This window comes from Eulemur rufifrons, chromosome 25, assembly GCF_041146395.1.
Source record: "Eulemur rufifrons isolate Redbay chromosome 25, OSU_ERuf_1, whole genome shotgun sequence".
NCBI classification, from domain to species: domain Eukaryota; kingdom Metazoa; phylum Chordata; class Mammalia; order Primates; family Lemuridae; genus Eulemur; species Eulemur rufifrons.
In genome coordinates, this window is record NC_091007.1 from 18,924,505 (window position 1) to 18,944,131 (window position 19,627).

General features: G+C 45.2%; 1 protein-coding gene across 5 annotated transcripts in view; it reads right to left on the reverse strand.

Moving 5' to 3' along the window:
- The window catches only part of MKX (mohawk homeobox), a 70,066-nt gene extending 51,611 nt beyond the window's left edge, over positions 1–18,455 (reverse strand). For 2 of the 5 annotated variants that reach the window (XM_069458737.1, XM_069458741.1), the window contains exons 1-5: positions 17,678–17,957; positions 15,222–15,491; positions 13,432–13,591; positions 6,059–6,212; positions 5,292–5,627 (exon numbers count right to left, since the gene is read on the reverse strand). In XM_069458737.1, the coding sequence (XP_069314838.1) occupies positions 5,292–5,627; positions 6,059–6,212; positions 13,432–13,591; positions 15,222–15,409 (838 nt within the window). In that variant the 5' untranslated portion in view covers positions 15,410–15,491; positions 17,678–17,957. Of the gene's footprint in view, positions 1–5,187; positions 5,628–6,058; positions 6,213–13,431; positions 13,592–15,221; positions 15,492–16,445; positions 16,473–17,677; positions 17,958–18,434 lie in introns of those variants that run through there. The other 3 variants (XM_069458739.1, XM_069458738.1, XM_069458740.1) reach the window with 3 other exon arrangements.
- Positions 18,456–19,627: the final 1,172 nt, after the last annotated feature.

Below are 19,627 nucleotides of genomic sequence, written 5' to 3' on the forward strand. Positions count from 1 at the left end.
GCTGGTCAACGAGACCCCGAAGAGGAACCTGGCGTGTACGCAGGTGCACTCACGCACTGTGAGCGTACACACTCAACAGACACATGGCCCTCGATGCCATCCCACCTTGACTGCTCTAAGGCTTTCTCTGAGCTGCCCCCAAATACAAAACCTGAAACCGATGCCACAGATGTGATTATCCACCGCTCTCAAAGATCCGCCAAGACATCTCTTGACATCTTTCTTCTGGTTCATTTGAATACGGTCTCAATGACAAGTGGCCTCGCACACAACACAGGGCTCTAGTGAGCCGAACACAGGGAGGGCCTGCATAGAGAGGCTCTTGATAAACACTCTGTGTGTAGAATGCAGGCACGCGGGAGCACCTCGTCTACACACGGACTGTGTCCCAGAAGAATACTTGTTGCATCCGTGTCTAGAGAACTAGAGTGCATTTCTCCAAAGAAACTCGCTGCAAATTCAGGTGAAATCCCAGGCTGATCCAATGGTTTATGGAAGTTATGAGCGTATCTAGATTTTGCTACTGATACCAGCTTACATTCTAAAGGGCACAGTGTGCCGGAAGAGAGAGAAAAAAGACAAAAAGAACATTTTCTCTCCTTGAGGGTCATTCTTAGTCAAGAAAAAAGGTTTGCGGAAGGCAGTTGACCACCTCTCAAACTTTCCATCTTGGTTCCTCTTTCCTTAGTAACCAGAATGCCTCGTTCTCTCATCCTGTTCCAATTCTCCAGCTGTGGCAGGCCATCCAAATGGACCCTACCTCCCAGATAGAGTCTCCCATGCACCAAATAAGTGACTTCTTTTTTTCTCTCCATGAAAGTCTCCATTTCTTCTTGGATATCCATCTCAGTCAAGCCAAGGGGAAGCTAGCCTGATTAATTCACACGAACATAGAAAAGACTCCTATTGCCTGTGCTTTGGCTACACCAGATGTGTCTAAGAGGGATTTTAGACAGTTTAACAAAATGAAGTTTCAACATTCAGCCTCTCGGGAGCAGGATAAGTTTATGAATTACACACTGACGGAGCAGGGGGGCTCAGAGAGCAACCATCTGAAGGTACTGGGCATTGATAAGTTGTTCATTTGTGAGCTGTGAAAAGAAGAAATGTGACAGGGACTTGCCCTCAAGCTGAGCAGAGGGGAAGTCCATGCGTTTTAGATCAAGACTTGCCTGATGTTTCCCCTTATTGAGTATACTTCTTAGAAAACTCTCTTCCGGCCGGGCGCGGTGGCTCACGCCTGTAATCCTAGCACTCTGGGAGGCCGAGGTGGGCGGATCGTTTGAGCTCAGGAGTTCGAGACCAGCCTGAGCAAGAGCGAGACCCCACCTCTACTAAAAATGGAAAGAAATTATATGGACAGCTAAAAATATATATAGAAAAAATTAGCCGGGCATGGTGGTGCATGCCTGTAGTCCCAGCTACTCGGGAGGCTGAGGCAGGAGGATCGCTTGAGCCCAGGAGTTTGAGGTTGCTGTGAGCTAGGCTGATGCCATGGCACTCACTCTAGCCTGGGCAACAGAGCAAGACTCTGTCTCAAAAAAAAAAAAAAAAAAAAAAAAAAAAAAAAAAAAAAAAAAAAAAAAGAAAACTCTCTTCCTTCTTTCAAGGGAGAGAGAAATCTAATAGGCTTGGTTTGGAGGGTAAAGTCCAACTAATTCAAGTTAGTTAAGATTCCAGTGAGGACTAAGGTGGCAAAAATGGTCCCATCTGGAGAATGTGAGCCCTGATTCGACAGGAATGGGGATGTCCTTATCCCGACGGTTCAGGGAGCAGAACCCCCCAGGGGCTAGAGGCCTGGAATTCAGTTTGTAATGGGAATTCACTCCACCAAACACCTGCAAATTACCATTGGTTAACCTAATATGATGAAAATGGAGTATAATTTTAATTTAGATGACTTAATTCAACAGATCACACTGACAGACTAAATTTCCTTTGTGTTTTACTTAACAGTTCTGATCAATTGTAACAACATGACCACCAGTGTTAGAATTGTTTTAATCAATATTTACTAAGAAACTACTGTGCCCTGGCATGATGCCAAGGACTGCAGCTAGTACACAGAAATAATGTCTCTATAAAAATCAGTAAAAACATCTTTGTATTTGCTTTGACAGTTTCTAGTAATAGCTTCAATTAGGATAACTATCACAAGCCAAAAGGCTTCTCCCGCCTCGAATTTAGTAAGAAGAAGAGAAATAAAATTCAGTTGTACATTATCTTTCCACACACCAACTTTCATTTGGCTTTTTGAGTCCATATATTTAATAAAATGCATCGTGAGACAGCCACTATTGAACAAAAATGGATGATGGATAAATGGACAAAATTCCTTAGCAGAGATAAACCAGTAAATTGTATTTAAAGGTATCATGGAGAAAAATTTGAAAGTTAAAACTCTTTGTACTACCGTAGCCCCGGGGGAGGAAGTGTTAATAGCAGACTTAGAAAATGTCTATTTAGGTGAGGAAAGAAAGATATAACCAGATGGAATGGAAGGAATTTGGAATAAGCCTGTATGCCAGAGAAAACCATAGCAGTTGCTCTGAAAGCATTTCTTGAAATCCCCTGTTCTACCATTCATACATGCATGGGAACCCAGCTACGACTGCAGCAACACCGCCCTGAGTTCCCACAGGTACAGCCATGTACTGCTTTGATCTGAGACCTAGCAGATCAGCCTTAGGCCACCTGTCTTTCTTAATTCTCCACCCATAAAAACAAAAAAATTTAGTCTGCTCTTTTTAAGTTTACACACGTGCATGAAAAACCAGAAGTTTACACACCTAGGTTGGTTTCTCACTGCTTGCATAACTAAAGAAAATATATATATTTTTATTTAAAAATATAACTTGGCAAATGAATAGTCTATAATGTGGATCAAGTGCATTTGGTATGCTTTAATAAAAATAAACAGCCAAGATATTTAACTTTGAAAAAAATCAACTATACAGGCACATTTTTCCTTCTGAGCTGTTATTTTGTCATCTATGAAAAGACCACGCATTTCCAGAAGACTCACTACACTGGATAAATTTCATAAGCATACTATGCTGTTTTTATTAGGCAATATGAAAAAATTTGTAAGAAAAAAACATTAACAGATTACCAATTACCAATCACTGTGCCTCATTAAAATTAATTTCATTTTTTCCAAAAATCTTTTGTTTTTGTCTATGCGCATTTGTACTGTCATAATTGTATTCGGTGTTGCCACAGTTTTGAATTACTTTTCATTTAATAATACATGATAAATATTTCTCATGTTTCAAAGTCATTATCAATATTATATAAAAAGTTTGACTTTTATGCTCCCTTAATCAGATTTGAGATTAGGATAACACTTACATTTTTAAAAACTGAGATACTTCCCATATTTTTCTATGTTCCAGAAAAATGTATAAAACATGGGAATTAATTACTTCTTCAAAGTTTGAAAAAACATGGATCTATCAGATCATGTGTTTACTAAAAAATCTTAATTGTTCTCCTGTTATTGGTCATTTAAAACTTTTCTTATTTATAAATTTATAATTTAATGAATGTGGATAATACCAATTCATTTCATAAACAAATTTACACACGGTGTATTGTCAAACAATTGTACATAGTACTTCATCATAATTTTTAAAATCTTTTTTGTTTAATAACTATATTGATTGCTATATCTTCTTTGTCATTTCCAACTTCAGTTTGTTTTAATTTTTTGCTTATTTTATTATTGCTTTCAAAGAGTCAACTCCTGACTTATTTATCTTTTATCAGCTTTCCATTTTACCTTTTCTTGTTTTATTTTTATTATTTTTTTCTATTATCTGTATTTGAATGACTTGACTTCTTTTCCTTTCTGTGAAAATAAACACTCATAAAGCTCTGAAATACTTTCAAGTTCTGCTCTGGTCACATTAGTCAGATGTTAATATGTAGTTTCTTCATTTTCTTTATCAGCTAAACGGCTTTTTACTTGCACTTCTTCCTAGATCCAGTTATTCCTTACAAGATTATTCTTGTATTTCTGAGTATTTGGATTTTGTTTTTATTGTTGCAGTTGGAGATGCAAACAGAAAATGAGGTTGATTTAAGTCTTCAAAAATGTATTGATAATTGTCTCAGAATCCTCATGGATCATATATCCTGTACACATTTCCAGGCACTTGAAAATCAGATTTCTGGCTAAATGATCTGAATGGTATATTACACAAAACAAATTTAGATTCCTTTAAAAAAGCCCTATTGTTTTACATATCAAGCTCCTCAATATTATAAGTACTGGATGCAGTAACATTTGTACAGTATTTATCACAGGGCCCAGCATATCGTAACTACTCCATAAATGACTGTTGGTCATAGGTATAACAACAACAGTAAGAGTAGGCGAGTACTGGTGACGCTCTTGCTACCTCTTGTGCAGCCTCAGCCTACTACTGGTCTGGAGAAGAGTAACTACTATGTGTTCTTGGTCTGAGATTTCCTATCTGTGACACGATGTGGCTGGACTAGATGCTTTCTGAGGTTATTTCCAGCTCTAACAGTCTAAATCTCATTTGTTGGCCTTCTCAGGACCAGACTCTACCTATATCAGATGTAGGTCACAGATATCGCTCGTTCCAAAGTGACCTGCTCCAACACTCCTTAAGGGCAAATCTGTCTGGGAACTGAAGTCCAGATAGAAAACTTTACCAAACCTGCCATTCCATCTGAAAGACGTGGACAGGTAGAAATCGATTCACTATTTCTGGAACGAAAGTAAAATCATCAAAGCTGTTCATCAGCCCTACTTGTGCTTTCCAGGAATGACAGTAAAGTTTCCAAAGCAATTGAAACCAGACCTATACTTCTCCTTCACGAAAGCTTGGCACCCACGTTAATTTGTGTTCATTTCCTATAACTTAGTAATCAAAGCATTTAGGGGAAAAGATGGAATACAAAGTATTTGTATGACTGGCTAAATAAAACCTAGCATATTCCTCCATTATAAATTATTCATAAAGGCCAATATATACCTCTCCTTTATTGTTATCATTGAGATTAAAATTATCATTGAGAACGAAAATTCTAATTCTTAATATTAAAATTGAAAATTTCTCAGTAATCTGTAAGACCGTCATCTACCGACAAACTTATCAGCTGGCAATTAAAAACAAAACGAAAGCTGTTAAAACTGAATTACAGGCAGCACATAAATAGTCTGACGCCTTTAGACCGGTCAAAATAAACTCCTCTGCTGCAACTTTAATTCTGCTTTAAACAAGGTACCACGGTCACTACTGCAAAAAGCACAGGCTTACCCGTGCGGTAGACAAAGTTGCCTTCGGTTTCTGACGACGACGGAGACACCAGTTCTTCCTCAAACTCATTGGAGCTAAAAGATCCCGAATGGTTTCTTTGCCTGGTTTTCCCCATCATGGCAGTGTTTGTGGCCATGACATGTCTCAAAGAGTCGTTAAGGTAACGGTTCAACAAGCTGCTCTTGTATTTGGGGGGTGACACATAGTCCTCGCTGGCCTGGGACTCTGGCCTCACTCCAGCTTTTATGACTGAGCTCTCACTTTTAATCACAGGATGGTGAACTGGAGTATTATAGCTTCCTTCATTCATGTGGTTTCTTGGAGGGTTTTCTCCATCTAAGGGGGAAAAATAGCACCAAGTAGTATTTACGCATATTTTTCCCCAACCGCCAACTGTTATATTTAATAACAAAAATATATGTAAAGGAAGACTATTTAGAGTGTATAAAATTATACATTATGCAATTATATATTCAAGATTAATTTTTAGGCAAAAGAAAGGAATTTATGTAATCTCTTGCTTATGGTATTTTAATTTTAATGAATTTCACTGAAAATATTATTTTGACACATGATAAATCTATAAATGAGAGGAAACAGCCATAATTCTGTTGCTCATTTATAGTATTGTAAACATGAAGTTACCTCATGCAATAAAAAAGAACCGTTACGGCACCATATTTTGTGGGACCAACCTTAAAATAGCAATTGAGGTAAACTTATTGCAGAGGCAAAGCAAAGAAAACAAAATAAAAACATTAACAAACCTTCAGAACACGAATCATCACTGCTTACACTGAGCCGCTCAGCGTTTCCTTGAACATACTTGTTGTATAACTTTATTCTTAAAGCCCAGCTTAAATCTGGCTGTCGAACAGTATTCTTAAGCCGACGTCTTGCATTAGCAAACCAATTCGACACCTAGAACAGTATTATTTTTCAATTAGCAAAACATTAAAAAACATCACCCGTTGTGCAATTACTTTCTCATAAAGGATCTCAGCCTTTCTCAACTCTGATCATTAAATATTCTCAGGAAATACGAGTACAGCACATTCGTATCCATTCATTTATCCGACAAACATGCCCAGCGCTCACTACAGAGATTGGGTGATTACTGTATTCTGCGAATAAGAAAAATGAAGAGGTTTTGCCATCAAAAAATAATTCAGTAAGAGAAAAGTCTAGTAATAGGGGTAGAAAAGTACATATTAATAAATAACTAATATAAGACACCTGGCATATAAGACATTAAAATAAAGTAATACAAGAGTCCAAAGGAAAGACGTGTTACTTTCGTATGTGACTCAAGACTTCATGAGGAATTCAAGCTCCGCTAGGCTTTGAAGGAAGGCCAGACTATGTCAGGTACAATGGGTAGGGCAGTGTATTCCCAGTAAAGAGGACATGGAAACAAATCCAAGTCACATTCCAGAAACACTGGGAAGCAGTGAGGAGGAGAGAATAGTTAAAGATGACCTTGAATTATTAAACCTGTGTAGCCAAGAGTGCCATTTTGAAAAAGACAGGATAACTTTTTGAGGATGAAATGATGTTTGGTTGAGGAATGTCTAGTTTGAGGTACTAGAAAAGCATACAGTGAGATGTTCAGCAAGAAAATAAAAGTGGCATTTGAGACCTCAGAGAGAGGAAGATCAGATTCAAGAAGCAAATGCACAGAGGTGATAGCGGGAGATGAGAGAGTAGTCGGGATGAAAACAGGGTGAAGGACCAAGCTTCGGAAACTACCAGTGATGAAAGAGCTAGGACCATCAGAAGAGGAGCTAGCAAAACAATCAGAAGTACAGCAATCAGAGAAGAGGGGAGGAAAAAACACTCTGCTTTAAGCTGAAAGTCAAGTGTTTCTTGGGCAAATAGATAAAGGCAAAGAAACAAACATTCCAAAACGAAGTTACATCCATTATTTTTGAAAGCTGTTATTGAATTTCTAGAGGCGAAAATGGTACTTGAAGTTTCTTCCAAAATATCAGGCTATCATCAATAAATAGATTTTTTAAAACCTGAGAGGGCAATATTTGCCTTTAAAAGAATGAAACATGGGAAGAGAATTAAGTCTTTTCTGCCAATTTGGTCCAAAACACGACCCCACATTACTATAATGGTTTGTGTGGCAATGTTTGCAATGGAAGTTTCTTTTTCTTTTTAGATTTATACTATAAATACACATTTTTTTGCACATTGCTCAAGCCCTAATTATCGGATGGAACTGTGGTAAATTCTCCTTTAAAAAAACCCAAAATAACATTTTTTTTTCTCCTTGTCCCCATGGGAAAACACATGGGGGTTTTTCCATATATATTCAATATTATCTCCTTTGTGCCTTGAGCAGGATAATTATCCTTTCAAATTTATGCGCAACGATTTATATTATCTCACCATGGCATTTCAGAGTCTTAGTCTCATCAATTCCTCTTCCTGTCAAGCTGTGCTACCATTACTATGATTTGGTCTGACTTCATAGTCTTGGTCTTTTCCATCCCCTACAGACAGACAATTTCTAGGACTATTCATACAAATAATGTACAAATATTATTGTGTAGCTATTATACTTTAGCCATGGTATTAAGTGCTAAAAATGGATAAGCTTGTGTCCTGCCCTAGCTATCTATTCGCTACGGCAGGGGTCCCCACAATTATTTCATCATATATTGCAATGGAATAATAATAGAAATAAAGAGCACAATAAATGTAATGCACTTGAATCATCCTGAGACCATCCCCCGCTCCAGTCCAATCTGTGGAAAAATTGTCTTTCATGAAAACGGTCCCTGGTGCCGAAAAGGTTGGGGACCGCCAAGCTGTGGAAGCATAGAGTGCCTGGCCCTTTCTTCATTACATCCCTGAAACCTCCCTCTGATTCTCCAACTCACCGCCAATGTTTTCGTCCAACCATTACTACTAACTAGAGACTTTAGAACATTTTTTCTAACATCCCTGTCTTCCATTCTGTTCTCTTAAATGGATCAAACCACCATCATCAACTTCAAATGTTGATACATCATTTTGATGTAATCACCCCACTTTTTCAAAGCCTTATAAATGTCCTGTTATCCTGTAACTGTGGCAGAATGGAGAGAGCCCTGGTTTCCTGTTCTGAATTTCCCAAAAGCATGCTGTATGAATTTGGATAAGTCATTCAAGTTTTCTGAACTTCAAATCCTTCATCTATAAATGGATTTGGTGGTTCCTAATATCCCTGCCCACTCTAAACGCTAAGATCTGTGAATGCAGCCCAAACTCCCCTACAACAATGTTAATTTCCTTTCTAGTCAGTATTAACCTCTTTTTTGCCCTTGGCCAGTACTCTCTCTAGCAATCAGATATATGTACTTATAACCTTCCCTGCTCTGCTCACACTGAGAGGGCAGCCTGCAACTTCCCCTGTAGCACTCATATTTATTAGAATTCAACCCCAAAACTTTTTTGTGTTACTTTCTTTACTAAACAGCATATAATTCAGACTAACCTTAAATCTTAACTTTAAATCTTAACACAACAACCACATAGTACAGTGTGAAATCCAATTCTTACAAAACTCTTCATGTAATAAAAATGCAATGGCTTTCTATTTTAAAAAAATACACTATAATTCTAACAGACAATACTGGGGAACCTTTATATGTCATGGAGAATTAGCTAGCTTTTCATATAGAGAAGTCAGATCCTTTTTTATGTTTTATATACTCATAGTTTTTATCATATTGTAACAGTTACACAATAGGAGATTTTCCAGAAAGGCTTGCTGATGTCTAACAAAGGCTGTTTCTAAACTGATTTCATAATTTTGACTGGCCACCAGTCTGCTAAAATATTTGCTCTGCCAGTATTTTATTCCCAGAAATTTACAGTCCAACCTAACAGCTGGACTCAGTGTGAGGTATTTAATATCTATCTGCACTAAGTCCTGCAAACAGCAGACAAATAGCTGTTTAATGAATTTGCATAAATTTTTTTGCAATTTTTTCTTGATGAATTCAGGCAACCTCCATCTGTTTCACTGAAGGCAAAAATACCAGTTCAAATTTTCTACCTTTAACCTACTACAGATTCCTTCAGGCTGTCATTTATGTTCTCTTTAAATTGTATTTTACATGGAACAGGCCTCCTTACCCAGGGTAGGTTTTGGAACAACATTTTAATGTCAAACTCAGTGCTTTATTATATATATAACCCATATTTTATAGTGAAAGCTTAGAGAATCAGATATCTAGAAGCTGGAAGAGAAAACTAAATTTTCATCCTACTCCAATGGAGGTGTTTACATTCATCATATTGACAGAGCAATCATTAGAGTAAACCCAAAGGGATAAACTGGCATCTGTCCATCTTTGAACATACTGAATTAACAAACTTATTCTGAGTTATTCAACTGAAATACTGAGCACCTTATTTCCATGCCATGTAGTGTAACACTTGGAATAATGTAAAGGACCAATCTGAAATTCTGCTGAATATTTATTTAACAGTTGCTCTAAGCTTTGTAGGTGATAAGGGCATATAAATCTCAGCAGAAGCACTTGATACCAACCAAAAACAGAGCTAGCTATGTCAACACAGGGGGCAGAATCTTGCAACAGAGCAGTTTTAACAAATGGTACGTGGACATATCACAGGCATTTGAAACTTCTATTAGAAGAAGCATTAACATCCAATCATTATTCCCTGGTAAGCTCTATATCCTTCAACAATACAAACCCCGATCACATACCAAGTTTTATATTATTTCGCAATAAAAGAGAGTACAGAGTACATTTTTATAACGTTTGAGCAATGATCAGCCAGAGGAATCAAGCACAGTAGAATATTTTGGTTGGTTAAAAATCAAAGCACACACACACACAAATCAACTCCCTGTAAAAATAAAAAATGTCTGTATTTCATTAGGAAGATGCCAGATTAATAATGTAAATGAATCAAACACAGTTATAGCAAATTAAGACAAGTTGCCTAGTCTACTGAATAGAAATAAACGCAAGTTGCATAAATAATTTTTTCTGCTTCATTTTTCAGAGATGAAAAAAATGTAGGAGCTAATCAATGTCCTTAGAGTTTCGATTTGTCAGAAAAAGTACCCGTTGTGGTCTTAAAAAATATGTCCTTCACTAAAGTTTCAGCTTTTTATTTCTAGGCTTCAAGGGAGATTGCTGACCACGGGTTTCACACCCTTCCTTATCAATTCAAGAGTAGCAAAAAAAGGTAAAATTACTTTTTATGAAAAGTCTGACACATAACCAAAATGAAAATGTTACGTGTGTAAGAAATTCTCAAAATATAAGACATTCTCGTAGGTAAGGAATAAAACAGTTATGCTGACCGCTTGTTAATATAAACCATGAGACGTAAGAGACAGCATCACAATGAATAAGAAAAGGAGTTTGGACAGAAATAAGGGAAACACTCCACATTTGTCTATAGACACTAATATATGACATTTTGAAATAATAAAATGAGTTATACTTGCGTCTGCATACAATCATACTGCATACTGCCCTCTGTATATTTCCTATGATGGGATGGATTTTAAAACAAGAACATCTTAGACAGATGTCAAGACATTCTCTTGTTGTCAGAAAGGTATTTTGGAAAGCCACATGATCATAGTGTTATTTCCCAAAAGGAACCTATTCCCTCTGAAAACATGTCCAGATAGTTTACTATTTGGAAAGGTCTGTCAGGGGTGATATGGCACAGGAAGATGAGTAAGACACGAGCACTTCTCAGGAAGCCTGACTCCACAGGAGAAATTTATTCACTGGGAGAATCTGACTCATTACTTAGGGATCTAAGTTGCAGGGACCAACAGCTTTATTCAGATCTTTATATTTTTTTCTGCAGAAGTGTAAAGTATTTACATAATTAGTTTGGTTTCCCATAGACTCAGAATTTGCTTTGGATGTTTAATTTATGTCTGACTTATACAAGCCCCCCCTATATAAAAATATATAGATAGATATGTGTGTAAGTACATGAGTATACATATACACACACACACATTTTACATACATAAACCCATTGCGCATAATTAAAATAACTGGCCTCAAAATGGATTATATAGAAGATCCTTGGTAATTCTATACATTTTGATTTTTTCCATTTATCACTTTAAAGTTCCAAAAACCAACCTCAGTTATAGTAAAATTAGGAAATCATTTTATACAGGTATCACTTAATTATTATAAATATCTTTACCCCATTTAAAAATTACATATTTTTTGCATTTTTATTTTCTGAGGATTAGTGTAAGAGAAAAAAGGGTTTTCAATGAAAATTTCATGTAAATTACAAAAAAAAAAAAAAAAAAAAGTAATAGTCTTACCAAGATCTAAGTGCAAAAAGGATTATAATTTGTACTTTAACTATCATTACAGGTAAAAAAAAAACTTAAAATGATAACTACTTGTATTGCAGCTCAACAAAACTACTGCATAAGAAAGTTTAAGTGGCTCTCCTAATGACAAGTGCTACTTTTCATAATTAAAAAATGTTTAAAAATATGTCATAAATGTTTTTGCTTTCCGTATAAGTGTCCACCACTAAATATGAAGCTATATAATCAACCAAAATAATCTAATGTTTTATTACTGACATCAGTGTGAAATATTCAAATAACTCTATAATGTATTTTCAAAATAAATAGCATACATGTTTAAAATGAAATTTGAACACATGCATTCATTTTCATAAATCAAGTTCTTCTGACTTGAATAATTTATTGAGAAACTACTTTGGTAAATTACTGGAAGGTTCATCATTTTATGTTAAACAGATATCAAGCCAAGAATATTAAATTTTCCCCTCCAGTGCTGCAGCAAATCACTATGAATACTATTGCCAGAGAATATGAAAGAAAATAGATATTTTTCTCTATAATTGTATTCTGAAAATCAGCAGAAAATACATATTTTAGTTTTGATAAGCCTGACTACAAGTCAACTTTCACACTTTGTCAAACTTTCCAGTAATTCCCAAAGAACAATTTAAAATATTCTGGAAAGCAATTTTCATTTTATCTAATTTTTAAGTTTTGGGGTTTCCCCTTACTGTAAATTGAATGGAATGGCCAAATTTTCACAAAAGCAGTTATGTGGTGCTACTGTAATGGATAAAACTTCTCAGCTGATCTAGCTCCACCCCCTCATCTTTCTGAATAAATGTGCCTGTTGGAATGTATAACAGTTCATGCCACCATATTTATTAAAGAAAACTGTGGTGTGATGAAAAGGGCATTTGATCTGGAATCATGTTTTTTCATTTCCAGGCCTGCTTCTCTGCCTCTTACTGACACTTCCGCGTCCCTTGGTTATGTCCTGTGTAACATGTTGATAATAACTGCTCTACATCATCGTGTTTTTGTGAATAGCAAATCAGATTAGGTTTGGAAAAGCTAGTCAAATGTAAAGCCGTGGTGTTCACCAGAGAACAAACAAACTTGCACCATTTCTCTGCACTTGGCAAAGTAACCCAATAGTCTGAAATCTGCCTCTTCTCCTTACGACCTTGAGAAAAGTACCAACAGCAAAGTGCTGTGGCTTCCAGGTAATGCCCACGATGCCTCCCATTAAAAAAAAATATCCAAAACCACTTTTCGCCTTTCTACTCCCCACTTCTAGCTCTGTCAGTAAAGGTGATTTTGAAAGTTACCCTAGACCTGAGCTTTCATAAGGGGCCCTGACGTGGGACGCCACGCTGCGTGGTTCTCAAGTGGGGTCCTGCAGTTTTGGCATCGCTTGGGACCTTGCTAGAAAGGTACATGATCAGCCCCACCCCAGACCTACTGAATCAGAAACTCGGGGTGGGGCCCAGCAATCAGAGTTTTAAGAAGCCCTCCGGGCGATTCTGATGCACACTGTTAAGTTTGGAAATCATTGCCTGTAGCATCCTCCGGATGCGTCTATAAAGGGCTCTTGAGTCCAGACTGCCAGCTACCTTCTTCCATAATTCTGCAGCTGCACCGAAGTGACAGGTGAGGGTGAGAAGACACTCAGAAACTCTCTTCCCCACGCTCGGCCCGCCCTTCCTCGGGGAGAGCGGCCACGTGGAGAGCCGCACAAACGCCATAGGTGTGCGCGCTCCTCGGCCCCTCGCCCGAGGCGGATCGGGGCCCTGCCGGTCCCATTACCTGCACTAGCGTCATCTGCGAGCCGAGGGCCAAGAGTATCTTCTCGGTCTTGGTGGGGTACGGGTTGTCTCGGTGCTTGTAAAGCCATTGCTTGAGGGGCCGCGCCATGTCTTGCAAGGCCTGCCGCTTGTGCCTCACCTTCCCGCCGTTCTGCCGGGCCCTGGGACACCAGAGAGAGGAGGCCCTGGTGAGTCGCGCCGTCGGGGGGCCCTGCACGTGTGCCGAGCCCCCGCCCAGGCACCAGCCCCGCGTGCGCCCTCGCTCCGGGATCCCCGAAGTTGGGGCGATGCAAGGGATGGGAGCCCCACAGTTTCTGGGTGGGGAGAGCGCTTTCAGCACCTCTCTTTGCAACAGCCTGCTTGTCGCAGGGGGTCACGTGGCAGTGCAGGACGCTGGCTTATGTTGAAAGGGGAATACCTTGAACCCAGTAACCCCAGGTGAGAGGTTTAGGAGAAGACGGTGAAATGATTTGAAGAAAACTGCTAATCTAGTTGCAGGTCTGGGCAGCATGCTAACTGGTTACCCTTCCCCTGCCTGCTGACACCGTCCCCAGGAGTGGCCTTAGCCTTGCGGGCTGCGCAGGGTCTGCTACCGGCTCTGGAACGTTCTCCCAGGGAGCTCCTGCCTGTCACCTGGGGCTTCCCGTTACCTGTGTCAAAGGAAAGGTTGCCCCTGGCCAGCGGGAATAAAGCAAAGAATGACAGCTCTGTTTCCTTGGATCTTCTAGAAAAAGGGGGGAACTTTCCACAGGGTTTGTGGAAGACGGATGCAACCCCCAAAAAACACTGGAGGGGCAGTTTCCCGACTAAGGGAGAGTTAAAGTATGACAAGCTCCGTTCCATCAGTTAAAGCGAAACGATCTCAGGAAAAGCATATTCCAAGAGGGGGAGGCGGCAGCAGCCAGGCCGGAGCCCGGCGTCGGGCGATGCGCTCCCCGGCGGCTCCGGGAGGTGTCGCCGCGCTGCCGCCCGCGCCGCTCGGGGAGGCTGACGCGCCTGCGCCGGAGCCTCCTGGGCTTCTGCCTCTTTAAACACTTTGCGGTGCAATTCCGCCCGAGCCGGCTGTAGCACCGTTTGGACGAAACCTAATCTCTAGTTTACTAACCAGCAACGCCGCAGAGCGAGCAGCTGATGCAATCGTCCAGGTGGAGACCGCCAGGACGGCCACCCCTCCCTCAGGGGCGCTCCGGGGGCCGCGGGACCGGCCGGCAGAGGCTGCATCCACGCGCCAGCGGCCAGGGCAGCTGGCCCCCGCGAGCTCCCGCCCCCCGCTCCCCCACCCCATAAACCGAAAGCGGCAGGCCCCGCGGAGCCCCGCGCCAGGGACACCCTGCGGGGAGCCGACCTTCCCAACACCTTGGCCGGGCCGAGCGAGCCGCGGGGTGGTGGCGAGGGCCTCTCGTGACAAAATAGGAAGGTCGCGGGGCTCGACCTGGGAACCCCGACTGCTTGGCCTTGCCCGGTTTCTCCGCACCCCGGTCAGTCCTTTCGGCCTCGCTCCCAGCTGCGCGCGGGCGCCCGCGACCCGCAGGGGTCCGGGTAGCCGGGACCGAGGGGTAGTACCCGGTGCCCTCGACTTACAGCAAGCCTCTTTGGAACTGTCCTGACGATCTGACCCCTCATGTTTTGATAAATGGATCCCTTAAAATGAGAACGCGCGAGCCCAGGAGGCGCAGACCTGTGTGCCCCGGCAGTCCGTGCCCCTGACCCGGGCCCGCCTTTGCACTTGACCCCCGCGCCGCCCCCACCGCTCCGGGCCGCAGGCGGGCAGGGCCCCAGGCGTGCGCGTACCCGGTCCTCCGGTGTCTCAGGCCGAGGTTGTCCTTGAGGGGCGGACCGTCGGGAATGCCCACCTCGGGGCGGGCGTGGGGACTATCCAGGACGCCACCGAAGGGCCGGCCGCCCCGCTCCCGCTCCGGAGCGCCTCCGTCCTCAAAGAGCACGGCGCCGCTGAGCTTGTTGAAGACGATGGTGTTCATGGTGCCGGCTGGCAGGGACGCGCGGCGCGGCCGCAGCGCCTGGGGGCCGGGGCGCCCGGAGCTCCACGGCAGGGCTCGGGTTCTAGGAGAGGAAAGCGCAGCAGTTACTTACGCGCCGAGAGTGATCGGACCTCTGCGGTCGCGGCTCCGAGCGTGGCCCTGGCGCCCCGCCGCCAAGCAGGGGAAAGAAGTTTCGCCGCTTTGGGACCAGGGACCCCTGCCTCTTCCCACCTGGCTACACCCCGCCTCCCGGCACACTCCCGGGACAGGCACCTGCCCTCTTTCTTGTCCGGGCGTTGCAGCCAGGTTCTCCACCCCCGCCCCAAGATCTTCAACTGGTAATGTTTTACCCCGAAAGCAAAGGAAAGAAATTCCCAAATGAGCCTCCGAGTCTGGGTTTGAACCTGGGCGCATACTCGGGATAGCGGAGCGGCGCAGGCGTGGGGCCGCGCGTGGTCCTTCAGTCGCAACAGAGGATTAAAGGCCCTCGGAGCCCTCACTCGGGGCGTCAGGAGGGGTTGGGAGGAAGCGCAGATTTGGGGTTGTGAACTACCGCATCCACAAGGCCCAGTTAATGAGCCCTGGGCCGTACCGGGATTTCGGGGATTGTCATGTTTTCTAGATCCTGGATGGTTTGGCCGAAACCCCTGCATCTTCTTTCCGCTAAGATGCCCCGGGATTGGGGTCGGGGTGAAGACAAGGAAAGTTAAATGGCATCAAGACAAATGTACCACATTTTCCCCTTTCTCTCCCCAAGTCTTCCTATTATCCGCCTGCCCGCCCCGGGACGCACAGAATCCGGCAGGTCCAAGGTGCGGGGACCCAGGCCACCCGGAGCCTGCGGTCGAGGCTGCCCTCTTCTGCAGCACGGTGCCAGACACGAGCTCGAGCCCTGCACACCCGCCCCTCTCTGCAGTCTCCAGGGACCATTTCGGGGTCTGTAGAGATGTCAGAAGCGGAAGGTCCGGCGGAGGCAGCACGGTCCGCCCACCTCCCGGCCTGTGGCTGCCACCGTCCCAGAGACCCTGCAGCTCACCTCCAGGGTCGCGGCGGCCAGAGGCGGGTGCCCGCCGCGCGCGGGCGTGGGGAGCAAGTCCGCACCGCCTCCGAGCAGCCGAATTATCGCCCCGAGGCGCGCGGCCACCTTCCCCCGCCCCATCTCCCGCCTCGCCCCTCCAGGCAGCTCCCGTTTCCTCCGAGCGGCCTCCGTCTCGCTGCCAGCGCCTCCTCAGCCCGCCCCGGCACATTGCGGGCTGCCCCCACAAACACACACACACACACACACACACACGCACACACACCCCGCGCGCGCGCGCCTCGACGAGCGCCCCACTCGCCAACGCTTCCCGCCCCGCCCTCCGGCCACCACAGCAGCGGCCACGCGCGACAGTTAGGACTGTGGCCACAGCTAATAAACCACGGCTATCGTCAGTAATTCGTGGGAATGGGGAGTCGGACCTCTGTTGGCCGCCGCGTGTCCCCTAGGACCGAGTGCTCCCGCGCAGACAGGTACGTGCCGGGGGTGTGCACACAGCCTCAGCGATAAGTGTCCAAGCAAATTTCCGTGCCCACAGTCCCTGTCCTGCAGTCAGGACCCGCCGTGTTTTCTTTTTAAATCAACGCGCTCGGTGATGTGTATTCACGCTGCTTTAGTTGTACAAGACGCCCTTCCCCAGCCCGTCCTTCTGCCCCCACCCGGCGCTGTCCTGCTACATGCAGCGACGTGTTTTTCCTAGCGAAAGCCACGCCGACGTTTGCCAGCTCGGACCCTTCCCCGGCTGTGCCAAACCCACAGAGATCGCGCTCCGGACACTAGGCACAGTCCGGGTCTGCAGACAGCAGGCGCAGTGGCAGACGGTGGCAAAGGTCCGAGAGCTCGATCTTGTCGCAACGGGTCTGGGGACATGTGAACCGCAGTTCCAACCCTCCCCGGGCGCCCGCGCGTGGCCCCCCGCCCCTCTTCTCAAGTCACTTACCCCGATTCGCTCCCAACTGTGGCTGGGGAGCTCACTCCCTGCCGAACTGCGCCGCCCAACGCCCGCGAATAATTTTAACGCAAAGGAGGCGCGGCCAGGTGGGCTCCCAGGCTTCTCGCAGACCCTTGGGCCAGCCTTGGCCGCCACCCGGGCGCGTCCTTACCGGACCTCGGAAGGAGGTGGGGGAAGGGCGTGGGGAGCCGAGCTGCCCAGGGCAGAAGGAAGGTACGGCGCGGGGGCCAGAGCGAGCCTCCCGGGCCGAGGGGGGTGCGTGGCGACGCGAGGGCTGTACCTGCGGCGGCGGGGCCGGCGGCCGGCGGCTGGGCGGCTGGCTGTCCCGCGTCGAGGCTAGGCGCACTCCCATCCCCGCCGCATGCTCTCCGCGCGGGCTCCAGCGCGCTCACCACCGCCACCGCCGTCGTCTCGGCTTTATTTACCCAGACCGGCGCGCGCGGCCCGGGAACAGGAATACCGAGGCCTTCTCATGTTTCCTGGCTGCCGGGCCCAGCCGGCGAACATCCTGCGGGGGCCGTATCCACGTTCCCGGGCCGGCGCAGAGGAAGCGTCCGCGCCCACCGGGCCGCGGGGGCTGCTATTAACCCCTCGCGGAGGAGCCGCCGCCCGGGCGCCACCGGGGAGCCCCGGGCCCGCCTCGTCCTCCCCAGCCCGGCGCGGCTCCCAGACCCGCTGGCCTCGCAGTCGCGGAGCAGAAGGGGCCGTTTCCTTCGCACTTGGGGGAGAAACTGGAGAAGCCGCCGGGAGCGTTCGGCTCTGGCTCCGGGAGCTGAGAGGCTGCGGTGCAAATCCCGTGTCTTAGCTGGCCCGAGTGCCGGAAATTTCAGCACGCGTGGCTAGGCGGGAGAGGCCACTGTGACGCGCCCTACGGTTTCCTCGAGATTAGCTGGAGTGAAGTTAGTTTAGAGGTCGGGTTTGCGCCGACAACGCCGGAGCGTATGGCGGGAGGTGCTTGCGCCCTGGGAGCCTCTTTTTTGGTGTCACAGGGCTTCTGAGGTCCTGCTTGTCTCAGTCAAGGCCAGACACACACTCACCTCCCGGGGCAGGCGCTGGTGACGCTGCATTCTCTGCCGGGCATAGGGATGGGTGGAAGGCAAGACTGGAACGAGGTGAGCCCAGGTGCCCAACCCACCCTAACCCAGGTGTGGAAGAGACTGCGCGCCCAGAGCCAGGAATCTGCACGCAGCAAAAGGGACGGGACTTGGAAGAATCCCGAGCTGGGGCACAGTGCGAGGAGACAGATTTTCTTATCGATCATGCTTTGCTTCCCCCAAATATAAGAGAGGCGAAAACTGAGGTTTAGGTGCAACGGGAAGCTCAGAGCTTTTGCCAGCCTAGAAGATCCCTAAGGCGCCGAGCACCAAGCCGCCGGCCCTGCCGCCCCAGCGACCTTTCATCTTTTTTAAAGAGTGATTTAAGGTTTTCCCAAACCCCAAGGTATAGAATCATTTGTCCTTTTTCTGTCTAAAGGTGGCTGGCCAGTGCTGGGGCAGCAGCCCACCTAAGCATCTTCCTTTTATGTGGCTTAGAAGTGGTTAAAATATATGCTAAAGCTATCATTTCCAAGACTTATCCCACCCTCAAGTTTTCAGATATGTTACATCCCAAAATACGCGGTAGCAAGCCAGGTGGTGGCACAACCTAAAGCCGAGAGGAATGTTGGTTTACATTTTTTGCGCACCAGGCAGATACCTATTATCATTTGATCACCTTTCCCGATGTCCTCGGTCCTCTTTTATTATGTAACTTGCCTTTGCAGAGCTCACATCTTGTCCTTGGCGCTGCACTTGCGCTGTGGGTTCACTGCAGGCTTCGGTGTCCAGATCTCGCTGTAAGAACTTAAAGCCGGGGATCCACCACACGGCTTCAGCCACCGATTTTCAGCGAGCGAGTTTCACAGCAGAAGCAGATCTAATTGATATTTCATTGGAGGAAAGAGTTGCGTTCTCTTATATGGTCTCAGTGAGTGATGTTGGCCACCAGACATTATAATGCAATCAGCTGTAACACGCGCCTCTGACATTTATTGGTCAGCTGTCCCAGGTAAAGCAACAGGCATGTATGTAGTCGCTTGCAATTTCACAATATTCTGCTGACTTATTGAGCTGCATGCTATAGTATATGCTAGTACAGGACAAATAAATTTTGTTGGTTTCATACTTCACTGTATTTACACAGTTTTAAAATGCATTTAGAGGACTTTGATTTAAGATACATTTACATGTAA